The 24,234-nt window shown below is 36.4% G+C and overlaps 1 protein-coding gene across 4 annotated transcripts in view; it reads right to left on the reverse strand.

The window, feature by feature from the left end:
• CPD (carboxypeptidase D) overlaps positions 1-24,234 on the reverse strand; it is an 80,264-nt gene that overhangs the window by 7,023 nt on the left and 49,007 nt on the right. For all 4 annotated transcript variants that reach the window (XR_007146836.1, XM_047832640.1, XM_047832639.1 and 1 more), the window contains 10 exons: positions 19,432-19,534; positions 18,355-18,497; positions 16,868-17,037; positions 11,973-12,296; positions 9,853-10,048; positions 6,844-6,979; positions 5,379-5,510; positions 3,508-3,603; positions 3,341-3,405; positions 133-264 (listed from right to left, as the gene is read on the reverse strand). Coding sequence is in view for 3 of the 4 variants with exons in the window: in XM_047832640.1 (XP_047688596.1) it covers positions 133-264; positions 3,341-3,405; positions 3,508-3,603; positions 5,379-5,510; positions 6,844-6,979; positions 9,853-10,048; positions 11,973-12,296; positions 16,868-17,037; positions 18,355-18,497; positions 19,432-19,534 (1,497 nt within the window). In the remaining variant the exon portion in view is untranslated. The remainder of the gene's footprint in view (positions 1-132; positions 265-3,340; positions 3,406-3,507; positions 3,604-5,378; positions 5,511-6,843; positions 6,980-9,852; positions 10,049-11,972; positions 12,297-16,867; positions 17,038-18,354; positions 18,498-19,431; positions 19,535-24,234) is intronic.

A 24,234-nucleotide genomic window follows, 5' to 3' on the forward strand; every position in this document is an offset into this window, starting at 1 on the left:
AAACTCTTTCCATACATATTTTTAAAATAAATAATAAAATTTTTAGTAAAAAATTAAGAACATGTTTTGATGAAGATTTTCATTGAACATATTCCTGGGAGCTTGCTTCTAGTTAAAAAGGGAAAGGCTCACCTCCACCAACATGCTAAGAAGAGATTTTTTATTTTCTGCCCACAAGGAAGGGAGTTGTGCTGCACTGGGAAAGTAGCAGCAGCTCGTGTACACTGTGATTTCCGGACAGTGGCCATAGGTGACACTATAATCCTGGAATATAAAATTCAAAAACGAATGCAGAAAAATTAACACATAAAAGTAGGAGTGAGGCTTTGTAATGCAACAATGAATAGAAAGAAAACCTGGGTGATGTAAGCAAAGAATCTGTAAAGCATTTTCTAGCAAATAAACTGCTCAGTATTATAATCAGTCACAAACATGGCTGTTGCTAAGAGAGTCCTTGAGACTAGGGACTAGGTCTAATTCACTTTTGTATCTCCAGTGCTTGCCATGGTGCCTGCCAGGTAGAGGAGGTTGACTAGGGTTTGCTGAATACAACCCTATAAATAAGTGCATGCAGACGGCCAGCTTTCCTCTCAACTCTGGAACGTCAGCCGTTCTCCGAGCTCTGGAGGTAGAAGCACAAGCACTCACCCTCTGGTACCTTCCACTGCTGGTGACGGCAGCCACTGTTTACAGAATAGCAATTATCCAGGCACAGCAACTGCTGGTGTGGACAGGTTCCAAACCTAACTTACCACCTTTCCCCCCAAACCTGTTTTTTTTCCTTATTCAGTTAATGGTATGAACTCATGTCCTCACGCAGACATGAAATCTCTTGTCTTTGACTTCGGTTTCTTGCCATCATCCATAATTTGCCAAATCCTGTCAATTCCACCTCTGCAATATCTCTGAGACTTCATCCTGTGGCTCCATTCCCATCGTCACCACCCTAACCCAGACCCTCATTTTTGTTTGTCTAGGAAATTCTACACTAGTCTCCCCACGCCACTCTTTCCTTCCTCCAAACTATCTCAACCCACTACAGAGAGATTAATTGTTCCATAGCACAGTTCCAATCATGTTACTATATACCTGCTCAAAACCTTCAGTGGCTTCCCATTCCTTACTAAAACAAAGTGTTCAAAACCCCAAACTCTCTTTCCATTCTTGTCTTCTGCTGCTCTCTGTTATGGCTCTTGTTCTAACTAAACTAGACTGCTTATTGACCTCTGCCCATATTGCTTCCTCTTTCTAGAATGTTCTGCTGCACCATCTCTGCATCCCAAATGCCATTTTCTCTAAGAGAAGACTACATCTCTGATTAGGTGTAATCTTTTCTGTCTTTAATTTCTTATGGCACATTGAGAGTTGCTCTCTTCTAGATCAAATCAATTAATTATGTAAAATAGTTATTTGTACAATGGGACAGGAAATATATTTCATTTATCACTAGTATAGCAAAGTACCTCATACATAGTAAGTTCTTAGTAAATAAAGGAGGGAAGGCAGGCAGAGATGAGAATGAAGTCAAATTTCTAGTTGTACATATTAATGAAATGATGAGCTAATTACCCATCTAACAACTCCTTACTAATCTGAAGTGGATGGACAACCAATTAAAATGCTATCAAAAAGAAATTAAAGAAGACCTAAGTAAATGGAAAGACATACTGCATTCATGAATAGAAAGTCAATACTATTGAGATGTTAATATAATCCAAAGTGATCTACAGATTCAACACAACCCTTAACAAAATTCCAACAGCATTTTTTGATAAGAAAGAAGGAAAGAAGGAAGGAAGGAAGGAAGGAAGGAAGGAAGGAAGGAAGGAAGGAAAGAAAGAAAGAAAGAAAGGAAAAGCAAAGCCAATCTTCAATTCAATTCAAATGTAATTGCAAGGCACCTTGAATAGCCAAAAACAATCTTGAAAAAGGAAAAAGTTGGAGTACTCACACTTCTTAATTTCAAAACTTACTACAAAGCTACAGCGCTCAAAACAGTGATACTGGGGGAATAGACATAAAGACCAGTGAAACAGAATTCAGAGTCCAGAAATAAACACATACATCTATGGTCAACTGATTTTTGACAAGGGTGCCAAGACCATTCAAAGGGAAAGAACAATCTTCAAAACAAATGGTGCTTGGACAATTAGATTTCCACATGCAAAAAAATGAAGTTGAAATCCTACTTCCTATCACATACAAAAATCAACTTGAGATGTATCAATGACCTGGGGCACCTGGGGGGCTCAGTCGGTTAAGTTGGAGCCTGCTTTGGATTCTGTGTTTCCCTCTCTCTCTGCCCCTCCCCCACTCATGCTCTGTCTCTGTCTCTCAAAGGTAAATAGATGTTAAAAAATTTTAAATAATAAATAAAAACAAAACAAAATAAAATAGGCAATAGAGAAACAGACATTTCTCCAAAGAAGATGTACAAATGGTCAATAAGCACATGAAAAGATGCTCAACATCATTAGTGTTTGAGGAAATGCAAATCAAAACTACAATAAAGTTCCACTTCATACCTGCTAGGATGGCTATAATTAAAAAAAAAAAGAAAAATAATAAGTTTTGACAAGAATGTAGAGAAATTGGAACTCCTATACATTGTTGGTGGGAATGTATCAAATAGTTCAGTGGTCCCTTAAAAAGTTAAACATAGAATTAGAACATGGGTAGCAATTCCACATCTAGATATATACCCCAAAGAATTGAAAATGAGGGCTCAAACTTACAGTTGTATGCTGTACAACTTGTTCATTATTCTATAGCCAAAAGGTAGAAACAACTCAAGTGTTAAGCTGATAAACAAAATGTGGTATATACATACAATAGAACATTATTCAGCCATAAAAAGCAATAGAGGACTGATACAGGCTAAGAAAATGGTTGAACCCTGAAACCATTACGCTAAGTGAAAGAAGACAGGCACAAAGGACAAATATTGTATGATTGCACTTACAAGAAATATCTAGAATAGGCAAAAACATAGAGACAGAAAGTAGAGAGGCTACCAGGAGTTGGGGGGTTACCAGCGGAATCAGGAGTTATTGCTTAGCAGATGCAGAATTTCTTTCTGGGGTGATAAAAAAGCTTTGGAAACAGATGGTTTAGAATGGTGATTAGTTTAATTATATTAAATGTAATTAATGTCACTGAACTGTACAATTAAAAATGATTCAAATGGTGGAAAAAAATGCTGCCAGAGGTTGAGGGCTGTCTTATCAAGAAAGCCATGAAGCAGCTGCCATTCACTTTGCTTATATCAGAAAAGTCACCTATTCTGTCACTCAATGGCCAACAATTATACGCTACTTTCACTGTATTCTATAGAGCATACCTTCATGCTGCCCAGGTGACTGTGCCATTCTGCTCCACGCATTACGCCTCCTGGGATATTCTCATCTACAAAAGCATTGAGAGACAGAGGCTCAACAAGACCTTAAGGTAAGACACCCTCGGTCCCTGAAAGCACCAACAAGAACAAAGGGTATGGAAAATACCTACCTGATTTATTTGGGCAACTGGGCTGACCCATGTGCATGGATGGATGATTATTTGCATAAAGAGATGCCAAATGCTTCAGAGTCTCTTTGTTTTCCACTATAAAAAGAAAAATTCAGAAGTTGGAGAAATCCAAAAAATCTTACTCCAAGTTCAACTTCATGGATATAAAAGTCACCTTTCTCTCCTTCTAGTTAATCTTAAACCCCACTGAAGTGCATTGAGGAATTATTATAATTAACCACATAGTTCTGTTGAGCCCAGGACAATCAGACTAAGAAGATACACATCTTCCTTGTATTAGAAGGTACTAATGGTTAGTTTACACAACAGGACACCACACTAAAATACAAACTTGCTTGGTATGTTTTCTTACATTTAGGGCAATTAAGGCCTAATAACAATATTCCTTATAAGCTGCATTTAAACAACACAAACTACCTCCATATACAATGGCCCCAGAGAGATTCAAGAAGCAATTGTTAAACTCATCTAAATGCAACCAAGTCACGGGGTGCCTGCATGGCTCAGTAGGTTAAGCATCTGACTTCAGCTCAGGTCATGATCTCACGGTTCATAAGTTTGAGCCCCGTGTCAGGTTCTGTGCTGACAGCCCAGAGCCTGCAGCCTGCTTTGGATTCTGTCTCTCTCTGTCTCTCTGCCCCTCCCCCACCCACGCTCTGTCTCTCTCTCAAGAATAAACATTAAAAAAAATTTTTTGTTTTAAATGCAAGCAAGTCAGTCAAGGTTTAAAGCAGGGAAGAGCGATTCTGTATTGCTAATTTTTTTTTTATTAATTTGTCTTATTTTTTATTTTTTTAGATTTACATCCAAATTAGTTAGCATATAGTGCAACAACGATTTCAGGAGTAGATTCCTTAGTGCCCCTTACCCATTTAGGCCATCCCCCCTCCCATACTCCCTCCAGTAACCCTGTTTGTTCTCCACATTTATGAGTCTCTTATGCTTTGTCCCCCTCCCCATTTTTATATTATTTTTGTTTCCCTTCCCTTGTGTTCATCTGTTTTGTCTCTTAAAGTCCTCATATGAGTGAAGTCATAGGATTTTTGTCTTTCTCTGACTAATTTCACTTAGCATAATACCCTCCAGTTCCATCCACATAGTTGCAAATGGTAAGATTTCATTCTTTTTGATTGCTGAGTAATACTCCATTGTGTGTGTGTGTGTGTGTGTGTGTATGTATGTATATATATATATATGTATGTGTATATATGTATATATATATATATATATATATATATATATATATATACCACATCTTCTTTATCCATTCATCCATCGATGGACATTTGGGCTCTTTCCATACTTTGGCTATTGTTGATAGTGCTGCTATAAACATGGGGGTGCACGTGTCCCTTCGAAACAGCACACCTGTATCCCTTGGATAAATGCCTAGTAGTGCAATTGCTGGGTCATAGGGTAGTTCTATTTTTATTTTTTTGAGGAACCTCCATACTGTTTTCCAGAGTGGCTGCACCAGCTTGCATTCCCATGTATTGCTAATATTTGCTTAAACACAGTATGAGTTTCTTGAGGCAGGCATTGTGTTTTATTCACTTTTGTATTCCCAATGTCCATAGACATAATAATTATTCAATAAATGTTTGTGAACTAGATTGAACAAATGTGACAAGATGGCTGCACTGGATAAAGCTGGCCCATCATTAGATCTGACCTCTCTCCTCTAAGTAACTGAGCTGTTGATATAAGCACAATCTTCCCAAGTTGGTTGTTGCTCATGGAGTGTGCTCAAATGCTCAAAATTTTTAAAAAAAATTTAGAAGGAACATTACCTAATTGGAATTTCCTATCTAAGCTTAGAAAATATATACATAAATTGATATTCTACGTACCTGTTTGTACTGGTTTGTCATACGGGTATGTGACCAGCACTGAACCACCATCTAATGCAACAGAAAGACTGAAGTCCTGTTTTTGAATCAAATTTTCAATGATTGCTTTAGTCTCAGGCTGGGAGGCATTATCTAAAAAAAATGCAAAAGTCAAATATGAAGTACCATTTCAAAATTTTAGTATGAATAGCTAAGAAAATATTCTCTAATGAGCACAATCAGAGGCTAACTTTAGAAATCTGTATATAAACACTGTATGACTCAATACTATCTCAATAGTGTGAAAGATATACTCTAGAAGGTAGATTACTTTGAGTTTTATATAATTCAGGATAGTGTATAAAGGTTAATGACGCTAAGCAAGCTTAAGAAAATTCTTACTGGAAACAAAAAGGGATGAACATATCCTCTATTTTTTTTAAGTTTATTTATTTATTTTTGAGAGAGAGAGAGAGAGAGAGAGGTGCAGAGAAAGGGGGGAGAGAGAATTCCAAGCAGGCTTTGCACTATCAGTGTGGAGCCTGACATGGGGCTTGATCTCACAAACTGTGAGATCATGAACTGAGCTGAGATCAAGAACCAACTAAACCACCCAGGTGCCCCGAATGTGTCCTCTTAAAAAAAAATAATATTGAGGGGCTCCTGGGTGGCTCAGTTGGTTAAGCATCTGACTCTTGATCTCGGCTCAGGTCATGATCTCACAGTTCATGAATTCGAGCCCCACATGGGGCTCTGCGCTGATGGTATGGAGCCTACTTGGGATTCTGTCTCTCCTTCTCTCTGTCCTTCACTGATTGTGCTCTCTCTCTCTCTCAAAATAAATAACTTAAACTTAAAAAAAATAATTTTGAGAACATATAACCTATCTTTGAAAGAAAATAAGATTTTCAGAAATCAGGATGTTTTCTGTAGCACTGTTTGCAAGAGCAAAAAATTAGAAAGAAAGCAAATGTCCATTAGTAAGAAAATTATTCATCAAACTAGAGTATTGGCATACAGTAACAGTGTACTAAGATGTCATTAATAAGAATGTTAGAGATCTGTAAGTACTGAAGTGGAAAGATACCAGTGATATACTCAATGAAAAAAGTTGAAGAACATATGTATAGTTATGATTCTGTTTAAGTAAATAAGAAAGAGGCTCCTTTACATCAACATACACATTAATTGTGTGTATGTGTGTACGCACATACATGGGGGGATAGAGAGAGAAAAAATATATATCTGTATGACTAGTAATGGAACCCTTCCAATATTATTGATTGAATTTATAAGAAAACACTTGAATTAATTTGCAAATAATAAAGGAGAAAAATTTGACAAGTTTCTAGTTTGTCATTTATACCTTACATGTACAACCTGGAAGGAAGTTCCCCATTATTCATCTACACAATCTACCAGTTTCCTGGCTAAGAGAAATCAAACTATGTGCAAAGCAGTTTAATGGCTCCCAAATTAGTCTTACTTGTGAAGTCTGTATCCAAGTCTTTGCCATGAGCATTTGTCTGTCCTCTTTTTGAAGTACAGTCTTTCTCTTGTGCCCTCTCTCGCCCATCTGGATTTAGAGATGGGACAATCACAATTCTAGTCCTGTCAACCAGCTAAAAGAGAAACAGAAACCAGTGAAGTTTATTAGCAATATGTGGAATCATAACTTCCCATGCCTCAGAGTCTTTATTGTTTTATTTTATTTTTTATTATTATTATTTTTATTTTAGAGAGAGAATGCAAGCAGGGGAAAGGGGCAGACAGAGAGAGAGGCAGCAGAGAGAGAGAGAGAGAGACAGAAAGGGAGAAAGAGAGAGAGAGAGAGAGAGAGAATGAATCTCAAGCAGGCTCCAGGCTCAGTGCAGAGCCCAACGTGGGGCTCGATCCCAAGACCCTGGGATCATGACTTGAGCTGAAATCAAGAGTCAGATGCTCAACTGACTGAACCACCGAGGTGCCCCAAGTCTTTACTGTTTTACATAGGCTTAAAAGACAGGACTAATATAAATAAAAATAAAATTCTCTCTTGCTTCAAATATATTTAAAAAGAAATGAAAAACTACTGCACAACTATTTCCAGACTTCCTAATGACTTACAAAGGGGTCAGAAACCACTGCCTGCAGGCTAAATCCAGCCCGCTGCTTGCTATTATAAATAAAGTTTTATTGGCACACAGCCATGCCCATTCATATGACTGTTTTTGTGCTGTAATTCAGAGTTGAATAGTTGCAACACAGAACAGCTGTCTCACCAAGCCTGAAATACATACTACATGTCCCTTTATAGAAAATGTTTGCCAAACACTGGCTAAAACCAATAATAATGCTTAAAACTGTATTTTCCAGGTTAAAAACTGGAATGCATATTGTAACAAATATCAGTGTATGTCTGGAAACAATGAGACAGAAGAGTTGAAATCAGCATGACAAAAAAAAAATGAAGTAAAATATTTGCCTTACCCATAATAATTTCTCCTCCAAATGATCCATATGCATCAATACCTACATATGTGGCATGAACTAATTTCTGATATACTTCATCTTATCTTATATATTTCTGATAGTAATTCAGAATAAATAATCCCTGGTTTATTTATTCTGCTAAAACAGTCCAAAGATTGAAAATATTGGAGACCCTAAATTCATTAGTTCTTAACTTTCTCCACTGGGAGAGAGTTTTTTCTAAAGTGTACATGCTTGAGCTTTGCTACAGGTCTTGGGGTATGTGTATATTTTCTTGAACTTGCCAGATAATTCTGGCCCTTAACTCAAAACAAATGGCAATCTAAAGTAACATTACGAGGGGCACCTGGGTGGCTCAGTTGGTTTAGTATCTGACTCTTGATTTCAGATCAGATCATGATCTTGAGGTTCATGAGATCAAGTCCTGCATTGGACTCCGGGTTGGCAGCGTGGAGCCTGCTTGGGATTCCCTCTCCCCCGCCCCCCCCCCCCCGGCCCCTGCTGCTCCCCTGCTGGCATGCTCTCTCTCAAAATAAATTTAAAAAATATTTAAAGTACAATTATTGGGGTGCCTGGGTGGCTCAGTCGGTTAAGCATCATGATCAGGTCATGATCTTGCAGTTCACAAGTCCGAGCCCCACGTGGGGCTCTGTGCTGTTAGCTCAGAACCTGGAGCCTGCTTTGGATTCTGTGTTTCCCTCTCTCTCTGCCCCTTCCCTGCTCACACTCTGTCTGTCTGTCTGTCTGTCTGTCTGTCTCTCTCTCTCAAGAATAAATAAACATTAAAAAAATAATAAAATATGATTACTAGTTCTAGTCTAATTGGGCCAGTGAGGCAAATTCTCACAAACTAGAAGTTTTGAAATTGCTGGTAGGTATTTTACCTAGGTCATACAGTCTCTTATAACCCTAATATCAGTAGGCAGCCATCTGGCCAAACATTGGAATAACCTAAAGAGCTTTTAAAGGAATACTAATATTTTTAGGGATGGGGCCCAGGCACCGGTATTTTTAAAAACTTCCCAGATGTTTCTAATGTGTAGCCAGGCTTGAGAAACACTATCCTAGATACTCTCCCATTTTTTAAGAACAGCAAAACATGTCCTTGGAGTACTCTTTACAACTCACATTAAGAAATCAATACAATTTGCTTTGCTGAAAATGGTAAAATAATTTCTGGTCAAGTCTGATTTAAGTTCATCTCACTTAATCCCGTAGGTACTTTCTGGTCCTAATCATGATCTCAATTCTCCCCAGATTTCTTTTAGGGGAGGCAGTATCATGTAATAAAACAGCACAGACTTGAGAGTGAGACACGCTTGGGTTTAAACCCCAGTGTTACCACATACTAGCTGTGTGACCTCCTGTAAGTTATCAAATATCTCTGCCTCGATTTTCATATCTATACAATGGAGGTAACAAATTGAGAATTAAATTATGATGTATGCAAAGTATTCGGTGTAAGTACCTGACACATAGGGGAGGGGCAGAGAGAGAGAGAGGGAGACACAGAATCCGAAGCAGGCTCCATTTCTCCGAGCTGTCAGCACAGAGCCCAACGTGGGGCTCGAAGTCACGAACCATGAGATCATGACCTGAGCTGAAGTCAGACGCTTAACCGTCTGAGCCACCCAAATGCCCCACCTCATTTTCAATATAGTGTCCCAATTATAAGTCACTAGCAATGGAAGTCCCTCAAGTTAGAACGTACAGAATGGTAAGTAAAGATTGGAAGGGTAATTCGACTAGTAAATAAAGGAGTAAAAGATTGAATGCAAATCTTTAGTATTTTTTTTCTCTATGCCTCTAATTATATACAAAGAAATACAGCAGAAAGACACTGTTAACGGTGAGTATATACAAAGGTGGTCCATTTTCAAAGGGTAAAGTTTATAGTAATGCACTAAAAGTGCCTCTGTGTCAAATTTAACAGGAAATTTGAAAAATTTTTAATGGTGCCTTGATATCAAGGTATGATTGAGTTTTTTCCTTCTGAAGCATGTCAGAACAGGCTATCTCTTACTTGAGTAACAGCTGGGTTCTTTTTGTAGTTTAGGCAGAGAAATTCCGCCAGGGCCAAAAGCAGTTCAGTTCCGACTGGAGCATTTCCATGGATACCAGCAACAAAACGGATCTTTGGTTCTTCGGGTTCAGATATGTTGGGCTTATTGGAGATCTCAAGGGACCAGATGTGACGATATTCGGAACTCTGTCCCAAACTTTCAAAAATCAAAAACATCAAGTCAGCAAGTAATCAAGCATTATGTTAAAGCCAACATACAGATTTTTTAAAAAATATGTTTCAGACATGAACACAAACATGAAAAGCCTTTCAAAAAAGAAAGAATGCATCATTGTGTCAGAAAATCTGAAGAAAATCGCTTTTCCTTGACCGAAGAAAATCAAATACAAGTGAGATATTATCAGATTTAGGGAAGAGTATGGTTTGGTGCAGCATTCCTCCATATTCAGTCATTTTCCTACCATCTTCACAATATTTGCCCTTTCTTCTATAATCTATACTATTTACTTAATGTGTGGCTTTTAAATTAACTCGCTTGAAATTTTAATTGTGGAAAAATTTAAATATACGTAAATGTACAGAACCTTACTTTTTAAATGTAAATTAATTTATACAGATAAGATACTTTATACTTTACTATAAATGCAATACCAGTATCGCAGCAAACATCCTAAAGTGCTCTGCTCTTGCCCACGAGGTCTGAGCTTAAGGCCTGGTTTCTTTTACACAAAGGAAGATTTACAAGAGTTACGTAGAAAAAAAAATTAGCATTAAATTGAGAAGGATTAATAGAATAGAAATTATTGGTTTCCCATGTTTCTAATCAGTGATACTTAGTACCTGTTGGTGGACCACCTAAAACTGTCTTGTGTCCCATCACCGGCAGGTGTTGCATATTTGGGGGAAAATATTTAACTAAAAAGTGCATCTTGATTTGTAAGGTTGAAAAAGCTTAAATAGATGAAGTAATGGATAGCAAAAATAATGTCCAATTTTACCTTTTAAAATAAGAAGGTCTATAAGTTCTATACAGCACTAAGATGGACAATATTAAAACCTGAACTAGACAGAAATATTCAAGAACCAGTTGAGGAAGAGAAGAAAGTGGTATTGCCAAAGTACTGGAAAAAACAAAGTAAAAATACAGAAGGCTAGATAATGTTCACAAGGCATGTAGTAGAGGGCCATCAGCTCAGGGCAACTTGTAGAGTAAAACCCTCAATAAGCAGACAACAGGAATCAACAAATGAAGAAAATAATTTTCAAGTAACTGTAACAATTTTTTTCTCATCTTATTTTTATTCTATTTTCTTTTTTTTCTTTTTTTTTTTTTTTTTTAATTCTCAAGTTAGTTAACATACAGTGTAGTCTTGGCATCTGGAGTAGAACCCAGTGATTCATCTCTTACATATGACACCCAGTGCTCGTCCCGAAAAGTGCCCTCCTTAAGTGACTGTAACAAGATTTAAAGAAGGTTTGTAATGAAACAGTGAAACTGAGGCAGAGAAGCCCCAGAAAATGAAGATAAAGGCTGGTTCAGCATCGGTTTTACTTAAGCCAGTACTGGATATTTTCCCAGGACCCTTGATCACAGATGTCCCTAAGGCTTCAGGGAAAAGCAACTGTGAATAGAGACTAGAGTCCGGGGAATGGCAGCAACCAGGCTTCATTTTCTATTTGAAAAGAAAGAATGATCTCTGACAGGTGAACTCACAGTTCCAAATTTGTCCCTTGCCCCCAGAAAAATAAAACAAACTAAGAAACAGGACGTGAATCTGCAGCTGAGAAAGTGGAAAAAGCGTTTTTAATTCAAAGTTATCACTAGGAAGAGTAATTTTATGTTTTCCAGGAGGCACAGACCATCCATTGCTAATCTAACAAGTAATTCTCCTCCAATGTTCCTCATAAAAGTTTTCAGATTCATTGTTAGAAAGAACTGTTTCAAAAGAAGTAAATCCAATTCTCCCCATATGCAGTTCCAAATAAATTACAAGAACCATTCAACATGGCTTATGTTGAATGTAACTTCTTTAAAAAAAGAAAAGGAAAGAAACAAAGAAAAAGAAAAGAAAAAAGAACGAACGAACGAATGAAAAAAGCAGTAAGAGGGTGACACTTACTTGGTGAGATTTGTGATGTGTGGGTAGTTCATCACAAGTCCTCTCAGAAACTCTGATAAGTCTTTGTACGAGTGGTATCGGTAAAGAGCCAGATTTGAGGAGGACCGTAACATGAGGCTTTCCAAACCATTCTCGGCTGAAAGGTCTTTAATTAAAGTTTCAAACTCTTTAGTGGTTGGATCACTGGCATCATCAGTGTTGGTGCTGTCCCCCTTTCCCTTCTTTGATTCATTGTTTGAATCTGCTGACGATCGAACAAGTGTGAAGTTGACCTGAATAGCACCTTCACTCTTTACAGTCACATTCTTGGTAACTGGATTATACCTGTAATAAAGGGGAGATTAGAGCCATGCTTCCACAGGTGGAGTACCTATGCTTTGCAGAAACAGAAGGCTGCAGAGGGTATGTGAATCCTTGAGATAAACCCTATGAGAGTCAAAGTTTTAACTTTGTGATAATTTATTATTTGTTTTAAACATAAATTAACAAAGAACAGACATGGGTAAACTGTAAAATATGAGTGGGTTTTTAAGATTAAATATATGACCTCAAAAGAAAGTTAGTATTTGCAGTAAATACTCCACGTCTCCTGGAATCTGAGTTCAGTTGTCTGTCATCAGGGTATACGGTTGGAAAAATTTGAGAGGTACTAACTTAGGACATTAACTACCAAACACATCGTTCTTGCCCTATTTTTCAGATATTTTGCTGCTTTCGTTTTTCTAATACTATGACAAAATATAAGAAAAACAGAAAAGACCTCGTTTCTCATTAGTGTGAAGTTCTAATCCATACATTTTATGGACCAATAGATATTTGAAATCTTTTTTAAAAAAGGTAGCAGTAACTAGAAATATTTTCATGTTCTTACCCTTACTTCAATATAATGTTCAAGCTAACTCTTCAGAAATAAGATGACTAGTAAGGGAGGGGAATAATATCCATTTGTAACATCTATACTTGTTAAAACACAAAAAAGAAAACTACAACACGGTAAAAATGATGCATTTTGGATTAAACAGGTGGTTCTGATTCTAAGCTGTTTGTAAAGGGTAGAGAAGATAAAGAAAATTAAGTTTTATCCAAGGAAAAAAGTCCTAAGTTCATTGTCTCTCTTTTTTTTTTAAAGTAAATATGTCTTTGTAGAAGTAAAACCTGTAAAAAAAGATGAAAATGTCCTTTTTTAGAGAATTAGAAATAAGAAAGAAAATTTCACCAAAGCAATACCTCAACATAATAAAGGCCATATATGAAAAACCCACAGCTAACATACTCAATGGTGAAAACCTGAGAACTCTTCCTCTAAGATCAGGAACAAGACAAAGATGTCCACTCTTGCCACTTTTACTTAACAGAATACTGGAAGTCCTAGCCATAGCAACCCCGCCCCCCCCCCCCCAAAAAAAAAGAAAAAAGGAAAGAAGAGAAAAGAAAGAAAAGAAATAAGATGCATCCATATTGGTAAAGAGGTTAAACTGTCACTATTTGCAGGTGACATGATATCATACATAGTAAATCCTGAAGGCTACCCAAAAATCTACTAGTAGTAATCAATGAATTCAGTAAAGTTGCAGGATACAAAGTACCCAGAAAGTTGCAGGATACAAATACTACCCAGTAGCATTTCTACACATTAATAACAAAGTAGCAGAAAGAGAAATTAAGAAAACAATCTATTTACAATTGCATCAAAAAGAATAAAATACCTAGGAATAAAACTAAACAAAGAGGTGAAAACCTGTACTCTGAAAACTATAAAACACTGAAAAAAGATATTGAAGATGACACAAACAAATGTTAAGATATTCCATGTTCATGGATTGGAAGAATTGATATTTTTAAGATGTCCATACTACCTAAAGCAATTACAGATTCAATGCAATCCCTATCAAAATACCAATAGCATTTATTTTTACTTTTTTTATTTTATTTTGAGAGAGAGAGAGAGAGAGAGCATGTGAGCAGGGGAGAGGCAGAGAGACAGGGAGATAGGGAGAGAGAGAGAATCCCAAGCAGCTTCCATACTGTCAATGCAGAGCCCAACATGGTACTTGATCTCACAAACCATTAGATCATGACCTGAACTGAGATCAAGAATTGGATGTTTAGGGGCGCCTGGGTGGCACAGTCAGTTAAGCGTCCGACTTCAGCCAGGTCACGATTTCGCGGTCCGTGAGTTTGAGCCCCGCGTCAGGCTCTGGGCTGATGGCTCAGAGCCTGGAGCCTGTTTCCGATTCTGTGTCTCCCTCTCTCTCTCTGCCCCTCCCCTGTTCATGCTCTGTCTCTCTCTGTCCCAAAAATAAATAAACGTTGAAAAAAAAAATTAAAAAAAAAAAAAAAAGAATGTTTAACCTACTGAGCCATGCAGGTGCCCCCCAACAGCATTTTTCATAAAACTAGAACAAATAATATTAAAATTTGTATGGAAACACAAAAGACCCCAAATAGCCAAAGCAATCTTGAGAAAGAAAAACAAGGCTGGAGGTATCACAATTCCAGATTTCAAGATATACTGCAAAGTTGTAGTAATCAAAACAGCATGGTATTGGCACAAAAATAGACAAATATAGATCACTGGAATAGAATAGAGAGCCCAGAAATAAACCCACACATACATGGTCAATTAATCTATGATAAAAAAAAAAAGGCAAGAATATACAATAGGGATAAGGTAGTCTCTTCAATAAATGGTGCTGGGAAAACTGGACAGCCACATGTAAAAGAATGAAACTGGACCACTTCCTAACACCATACACATAAATAAATTCAAAATGGATTAAAGACCTAAATGTGAGACCTGAAACCATAAAAAATCCTAGAAGAGAACAGAGGTAGGTAGTAATTTTTCTAATCTTGGCCAAAGAAACATTTTTCTAGATATGTCTCCTAAGGCAAGGGAAATAAAAACAAAAATGAACTATTGGGACTACACCAAAATAAAATGTTTTTGCACAGTGAAGGAAATCATCAACAAAACAAAAAGGCAACCTACTGAACAAGAGAAGACATTTGCAAATGATATATTCAGTAAGGGGTTAATATACCAAATATATAAAGAACTTATACAACTCAGCAGCCAAAAAACCCCCAAATAATCCTATTAAAAATTGGGCATAGGACCTGAATAGACATTTTTCCAGAGAAGATATATAAATGGTCAATAGGCACATGAAAAGATGCTCAACATTACTAACCATCAGGGAAATGCAAATCAAAACCACAACAAGATATTACCTTACACCTGTCAGAATGGCTAAAATAAAAAAGATAAGAAATAACAAGTGTTGGTAAGGACGAGGAGAAAAAGAACACTTTTACACTACTGGTGGGAATGTAAACTGGTATAGCCACTGTGGAAAACACTATAGAGGTTTCTCAAAAAATTAAAAATAGAAATACCATATAAGCCAATAATGCCACTATTGACTATTTGCTCAAAGAAAACAAAAACAGTAAATTGAAAAGATACATGCACCCCTATGTTTACCGCAGCATTATTTATAATAGCCAAGAGATGGAAACAACCTAAGTGTCCATCAATAAACCAATGAATAAAGAAGATGTGGTGTATATACACAGTGGAATATAATGTAGCCATTAAAAAAAGATGAGATCGTGCCATTTGCAACAGCATGGATGGACCTAGAGGGTATTATGCTGAGTGAAATCAGTCAGACTGAGAAAGCAAATACTGTCTGATTTCACTCAGATATGGAATCTCATAAAGCAAACTAATAAACAAACAAAAAGCAGAAACAGACACATAAATACAGAGAAAAATCTGATAGTTGTGGGTGGCAGGTAAGCAAAATGGGGGAAGAGGAGTAGGAGTCATGGAATGAATAAGTCATAGAAATAACTTATTTCTATGTTATGGACTTCCAGTTATGGAATGAATAAGTCATAGAAATAAATGGCACAGTACAGGAAATACAGTCAATGGTATTGTAATAGCATTGTATAATGACCAACGGTAACTACACTTACAGTGAGCATAGCATTATGTAAAGACTTGTTGAATCACTGTTGTATACCTGAAACTAATGTAACATTGTGTGTGAACTATACTCAAATTAAAAATACTTTTTTTTAAATAGAAAAAAAAAAGAATGGTTTAAGTGTGGATAGAAAAAGGTGTGAAAGAGCTTTAAAAGGGAACATATGTACAGGTGGCTCACTAGGTTGAGTGTCCGACTCTTGGTTTTGGCTCAGGTGATGATTCCAGGGCTGTGGGATTGAGCTCTGCTTGAGATATTCTCTCCTTCCCTCTGCCCCTCTCCCCTAATCTCTCTCTCTCTCTCTCTCTCAATAAATAAATGAAAATAAAAGGCAACAAATGTAACTTCTAGTCATTGGACATGACTAGAAGTATACAGTAGAGCAGGAGTCCTTTTTTCCCAACTAACAGGTGCTTCCCAGAATTGTTACCAATAGTGAAGGAAATTACTCACATCTAGACAGGGAGCAGTGGACCTGAGAGGAGGAGGATAAAAGAGGCCACTGTCCAAAGTGCATAATTTCACAGATTTCTTAAATGTGATAATTCATGTACTCACTTTATCACTAGAGGAGATTCAAATGGGTAACCAGCTCTAAACTTCCCAGCATGAAACTCAGGGTTGCTTGGCTTCTCTGGGGCTTTCTGGCAATAATCTTCTAGGATACAACCATGTTTGTCTTTCCTTAAGCACTCAATTTCTTTTCTTTTTTTTTATTATATGAAATTTATTGTCAAATTAGTTTCCATACAACACCCAGTGCTCATCCCAAAAGATGCCCTCTTCAATGCCCATCACCTACCCTCCCCTCCCTCCCACCCCCCATCAACCCTCAGTTTGTTCTCAGTTTTTAAGAGTCTCTTAAAGCACTCAATTTCAAAGTATTCATTCACTCACCCTCGAGCAGATGCTGTGATCTTATAAGTTCCTGGAACCAAGAGACGCCAGTAATCTCCAGTTTTGTAAGTAGTCACTGGGTGATTAATTTCAGCAACGCTAATGGTGGCATTTAATATACCCCTGCCGTCCGTGGCATCTAGGACAAATCCTTTGACACCTTGATGAACCTGGATAAAGTACAAGGACACCCATATGTCAATGGTAAAGATCATCATCTAATTATTTTGGGAGCTTACATCCCAAATAACAGATTGGTAATAAAATAAACATGTGGAGCAAAGAGGAATTTAGGAGTTGACAGCAAAGGTAAACACCCATTAAACAAAGTATTTTAGTTGCTGAAAGGTTAATTTTTCATAGGTTATGTTTGTCTTTATCATGAAGAATATAAATAAGACTGTTTAAAGTTTAGCACTTCTAACAATTTCAGTATATAGGGCATTCTACAAGAAAACTGTCCTGGCCTCTTTAAAAGGGAAATGTCATTTTTAAAAAATGGAAGGACTATTATAGATTAAAGTGAATAAAGAGATGTAATAATCAAATGCAATGCATAAACCTTGACTAGATCCTGGTTCTGAAATATAGCTATGAAAAGACATTTTGGGGGAAAAGAAGGAAATCTGAATGTGGGCTAGGTATTAGGTAATATTAGAGAATTACCGTTAATTTTCTTCAGTGAGATAATGGCACTTGAAGAGGTCATATAAAAGAATATCCTTATTCTAAAAGATGCATTCTGAAATATTTAGGGGTGAAATGCCATAATAGCTGCAATTTATATTGAAATAGTTCAGGAATATATGTGTATGTGGATAAGTTTATATAAATAAAACAAATGCAGCAAAATGTTAAAAACTATTAAGTCTAGGTATTTATTAGTAACAACTTTTCTATGTGTTTAAAATTTTTCATAATAAAGTGTTTTAAAAAATTAGTACGCAAACTCATAGCCTTTATGCCAGTCAATGCAGCAAAAAGAATAAAGCAGAAAAGTACTGGCACAAAGTACTAGATTACCCTACTAATTAACTAATATTAGCACATTTCTTACAGTCTTTACCTATTGGTCACCAAGCATATTCAAACAAAAGGAAATTAATCATTTCAACAGTGAACCACTGGCAAAAAGAAAAAGAATAAAAACACTTACCCCCTAGCCCATCTTTCTATCACTTGACAAATGCTTAGGGGTGTATCCAATTTATGTCAGTCTTTTATAAAGACAGAATAAAAAGTCATTATCCATTAAAAGCAAAACATCACTACCCTGTTTAATCATTTTCAACTCTTGCCTGCATGAGCTCTTCAACTCATTTTCATCCATGAATTTTCCAGATAAAAATACTAAAACATGAATAGTCCAAACTGGAATTCAGAAGAGCATATTTGAAAACCACCGTGTGAAAACTGCATGTACACACAATACACACATGTATTTTTGCTCTTGGGAGAAATTTCATACTTCACTCCTTAATAGTTACCTGTTTCATAAACTGGATTAGAGATCTTCGATTCTGTTCCCAAAATTTTGGCAGATCTTTCTCAAATGGGTATTTAACACAACCTAGCTCAATAGTCACTTCAAAGCAATTTGTTTGTAAATAGTTCCAGTCCTGCATACCACCTGGAGGATAAAAAATTAAAATCAGTCACTATGAAGAAGTAGAACTAGATCCCATCCCAAAAGGTAAACAACATTCCTAGTAAAAAGCTAAATCCATCTTTTCTTAGCATTGGTTGAAAAACAATAATATGTTCATTTGAGAGCTCTTTGATGCTTGTAGTACAGGTAAGACACCTGTACCTTCATGTTCAAGAAGAATTCAAGTGTAGGGGCGCCTGGGTGGCTCAGTCGGTTAAGCATCTGACTTCAGCTCAGGTCACGATCTCAGGGGTTGTGAGTTCAAGTGCCACGTGAGGCTCTGTGCTGACAGAGCCTGGAGCATGCTTCAGTTTCTATGTTTCCCTCTTTCTCTGCCCCTTCCCTGCTTGCACTCTGTCTCTCTCTCTCTCAAAAATAAATAAACATTAAAAAAATTAAAAAAAAAAAAAAAGAATTCAAATGTGGCTTACACTCTTCTTATCAGCACATCTAAGGTTTTTTGTCATAGCCAGAGATAAAATATAACACTTTCATGAAGTTTTAGTACACTATCTTTACTCAAAAATTTTTAAAAATGTTTTTATTTTATTTTTGAGGGAGAGAGAGAGACAGAGTGCAAGCAGGGGAGGAGCAGAGAGACAGGGAGACACAGAATTGGAAGCAGGCTCCAGGCTCTGAGCTGTCAGCACAGAGTCCTATGTGGGGCTTGAACCCATGAACTATGAGATCATGACCTGAGCCAAAGTCGGACACTTAACCAACTGAGCCACTCAGGTACCCCAACATGTGTCAAATTTAAAAATAGTTGAAAAGGTTATTTGAATGTTTTAAATTATTTAAACAATATTTTTAAAGGAATGATATTTTCTCAAAATTAAAAAATCAGTAAGAAGTAGCACCATCCAGGGTGACAGAAAATCCAAGTTATATGGCCTTGGTATTAAAGAATGTTTACCTGGGACATTATACCAACTAGCTCCATTTGTTATTCCATGAGGAAAGTATTCATTAGGGTACATATTCTTGCAGGGTCTACCTTGAAACATCTGGGCATTTTCCTGAAAAAAAAAAAATTAAGAATCTTTACTTATACTTGTTTCCATCTACATCAAAAACTACAGGAAGGATAAGGAAAAACAATAAAAGTGGTTACCAATAGGGTGTATGTGGGGGTGGGAATGGGGTAGATGGAAGCATGGGAAGCAGTCAGACTTTTCAATGTATATTTTTCTATGCCATATATAAACAACCCACCTGGATTAAAATACACACACACACACAAATATATATATATATATATATATATATATACACATATAAATACATATATATATACACATATATATACATATATATACATATATATTTGTGTGTGTGTATATGAACAATCCCCCCTTTCATAAACTTAACATACCAATTATAAGCTTATGATCCCATTGCTTTCTTTTTTTAATCCCATTGCTTTTTTCAAAAATGTTTATTTATTTTGAGAGACAGAGAGACAGACAGAGAGAGAGAGAGAGAGAGAGAGAGAGAGAGAGAATCCCAAGCAGACTCCGTGCTGTTAGCACAGATCCCAACATGGGGCTCAATCTCACAAACTGTGAGATCTTGACCTGAGCCGAAATCAAGAGTCAGACACTTACCCAAGTGAGCCACTGAGATGTCCCCCCCACCACTGCTTTCTTATTGAATAAAAGTTATTATTTTAGATTACCTTAATAATTGTGCCATGCTCTTTTGCTTTCTGGTTTTTCCACTAAAGGCTTACATACATCTATGTCTTTATCTCCATTTCCATCAATATTTATCCATTTAACTATAAATTATATAGATATACTACTATATTAATATAACATATATAATATAAAGCTACATAAAAAAACATTTAAAGGATAAATTTAAAACTACAAATAGGATTTTTAATATATTCTTCCTACATCTTAGTGGATCATCTAGTATAAATCTGACTCTAGACAACATAGTTCTAGGAAGTAGCTATTAACATTTTGACTTTATTCTCAGAGTAATAAAGAGCCACTAAAAATCTCTGAAGAAAGGATGATATGTGAAGTATTCATGGCTCTAGGAAATTTATCCTAGTAATAATGTAAAAAATAAACCAAAGCCAGGGAGATCCATCAGAGTACTACTGAAACAATCCAAGTGTGAGATCATGAGCCCCTGGATTTGATTTTACCAGTGCATTTTACCATCTCCTCTAATTCTCGTTACTCTGATAATTGTTTTATTTTATTTTATTTTATTTTATTTTATTTTATTTTTATTTATTTTATTTTTTTTAACGTTTTTATTTATTTTTGGGACAGAGAGAGACAGAGCATGAACGGGGGAGGGTCAGAGAGAGAGGGAGACACAGAATCGGAAGCAGGCTCCAGACTCTGAGCCATCAGCCCAGAGCCCGACGCGGGGCTCGAACTCACAGACCGCGAGATCGTGACCTGAGCGGAGGTCGGACGCTTAACTGACTGAGCCACCCAGGCACCCCTGATAATTGTTTTTAAACCTAAATTAATTTTTTTCAAGCAAACAGTTTGACAAGTTAAAGAAGACTGGGGGTGAGGATCTAACTGTCCAGTCTCAGACCACACAGTCTAAAAGTAATATACCAAGATACTAAATGATGGATAGTCTTTAGGTTTCTCTTCTTCTTGTTGCTTGCCTGTATCTTCTAATCTTTTTACAATAACTTCCATTCTATGAAACAGTTTTTTAAAGAGGCATTTACAGAGTGGTGACAGGTAAAGCAATTGGATGCAATTGCCAAGACAGTAAAACCGCCGAGGACAGAAGATGGAGGGGAAAAAAAAAGGACAAGAGACAATGTCCAGCCAACAAAAGAGAAAAAACAGCTTTCTATTATACAATGGGACAGAGATCAAGGGAAGAAAACAATAGTGTCAGACTTCAGAGGTCAAGAAAGGAAAGAAAGAAAGAAAGAAAGAAAGAAAGAAAGAAAGAACGAACGAACGAACAGATTTCTGGTAAGCCTCGATGGGGCACCTCCAGGTAAAACAATGTAGGCAGAAGACAGATGACAAGAAACTGAGAGGAGAGAACAATAAGGGAGTGGAGATAAGAGACTACTTCCTTTTCTTCTTTTCTTTTGATTTCTCTTGAACTAATTTTAGACTTGCAGAAAAGTTACAAAAATAGTAGAGTTTTATATACCCTTGATCCAGCTTTTCCTAATGTTAGCATCTTGTATACCCATAGTACAGTTACTAAGATAAGGAAATTAACACTGGAATACTACTATTAACAAAAGTAAATTTTTATTAAAAATCAGTTTTTTCCACTAGTGCCTCCTTGAAATTTTCTTGTCACTTGATATCTGTCACACTGTACAACAGAAAGCTCTGTTTCTTTCACTTAATTGAATTCATTGAATTTCATTGTACTTAAAATATAATAAAAGTTATTGTAGAAAGATCAGAAAATTTAGGAGCACAAAAGGAGAAAAATATAAGCCTGGAGATCATCAATCAGTTAATACTTTGGTATATAACTTTTAGACTTTTTTTTGGCTTACATATAAACTGGGATGGTTGGGAATGGATGCCCCATCCCTTAGTCTTAAGGTTCTCAAAATCTGCTTTATTCAAATATAATTCACGTACAACTCACCCACTTAAAGTGTGCAACTCAATGGTTTTTGGTATATTCACTGAATTGTGTGACAATCTCCATGGTAAATTTTAGGACATTTTTATCACCCCAAAGAAATCCATACTCATCAGCACTCCTCATTTTCTTCCAACCTCTTCCCTGCCCCTCCCTGCCTCCCAAGCCCTAGGCAACCACCAATCTATTTTCTGTCTCTATGGATTTGCCTGTTCCAGAAATTTCATATAAATGAATCATACAATATGTAGTCTCTTGTGACTTATTCTTTCACTTAGCATAATGTTTTCAAGAGTCATTCAAGTTGTAATTCATATCAGTACTCAATTCTCTGAGTACTCTTCCACTGCATGAATATACCATATTTTGTTTATCTATTTATCAATTGATGGACATTTGGGTTGTTTCCATTTTTGCCTATTATGGAATGCTGCTACAACATTCATGTATAGTTGACCCTTGAATAACATGAGGGTTAGTGGTGACAATGCCCCCACACAGTCAAAAATCCAGGTATAATTTCTGACTCCCCCAAAACCTAACTAGTAAAAGCCAGAAGTCTTACTGATAACGTAACCAGTGAATTAACATATATTTTATGTTATATGTATTATATACTATATTCTTACAATAAAGTTAGAGAAAATGTTATTAAGAAAATCATAAAGAAGAGAAAATACATTTGCAGTACTGTACTGTATTTACAGAAGAAAGTCCACATACAAGTGGACCCATGCAGTTAAAACCCCTATTGTTCAAGGGTCAACTGTACAAGTTTTTGTGTGGACATATGTTTTCACTTCTCTTGGGCATATACCTAGAAGTGGAACTGTCAGGTCATGTGATAATTCTATATTCAACACTCTTAGGAACTGCAATACTGTATTCTAAAGCAGTTGTGTGCCATTTCACATTTCCACCAGCAATATACAAGGGTTCTAATTTCTCCCCATTTTTACCAATACTTGTTATTTTCCATTTTTTAAATTATAAGCAATCCTAGTGGGTACAAAATAGTATCTTATTGTGGTTTTGATTTGCATTTCCTTGACAGCTAACGATATTGAGTATCTTTTTGTGTGCTTCTTGCTAATTTGTATATCTTCTTTAGAGAAATGTATATTCAAATCCTTTGCCCATTTTTCAATTAAGTTGTCAATCAGTTCAATTAGTTATAAGAGTTCTTCACATGCTAGATATGATTCTTATCAGATACATAATTTTCTCCTATTTTGTTGGTTGTTTTTATAGCTCCTTGATATTCTGTTATGTGTTGAATTCTGGTCCCCTAAAAAAGATATGTTGGAAGTCCTAACCCCAAAGACTTCAGAATGTGACTATATTTGATTACAGAGGTATTCAGGTTAAAATGAGGTAATTAGAATGGGCTCTAATCCAATATGACAGATATCTTTATAAAAAGAGAAAACTTGGACACAGACACAGGGAGAATGCCATGTGAAGACAGAGGAGTGGAGTAATCCGTCTAGAAGCCAACGAATGCCAAAGATTGCAAGCAAAACAACAGAAGATATGAAAAGACAAGGAAGAATTCCCCTACAGGTTTCAGAGACAGCTTGACTTTGCCAACACCTTCATTTTGGACTTCTAGACTCTAGGACTAAAAGACAATAAATATCTGTTGTTTTAGGGCACCCGGTTGGTAGACCTTTGTCACAGCACCCTTAGGAAACTAGTACAGTATTGTAGCAAAAATGTTTTTAACTTTTGATGATATTCAATGTATATATATTTTTGGTTACTTGTGCTTTTGATGTCATATTGAGGAAACCATTGTCTAACCCAATGTCACAAAGATTTATTACTATATTTCTTCCAAAAGTTTTTTTAAAAGTTTTAATTTATTTATCTATCTATCTATCTAGAGAGAGAGAGAATACAAGCAGGGAAGGGGCAGAGAGAGAGAATTCCCAGGAGGCTCTGTGCTGTCAGCACAGAGCCCAATGTGGGCCCAATATCATGAACCATGAGATCATGACCTGAGCCAAAATCAACAGTCAGGTGCTCAAGCTACTGAGCCACCCAAGCACCTTCTGAAAGTTGTTTTTTTTTTTTTTTAAGTTTATTTATTTATTTTGAGAGAAAGTGCGAG

This window comes from Prionailurus viverrinus, chromosome E1 (assembly GCF_022837055.1).
Source record: "Prionailurus viverrinus isolate Anna chromosome E1, UM_Priviv_1.0, whole genome shotgun sequence".
Lineage (NCBI taxonomy): Eukaryota > Metazoa > Chordata > Mammalia > Carnivora > Felidae > Prionailurus > Prionailurus viverrinus.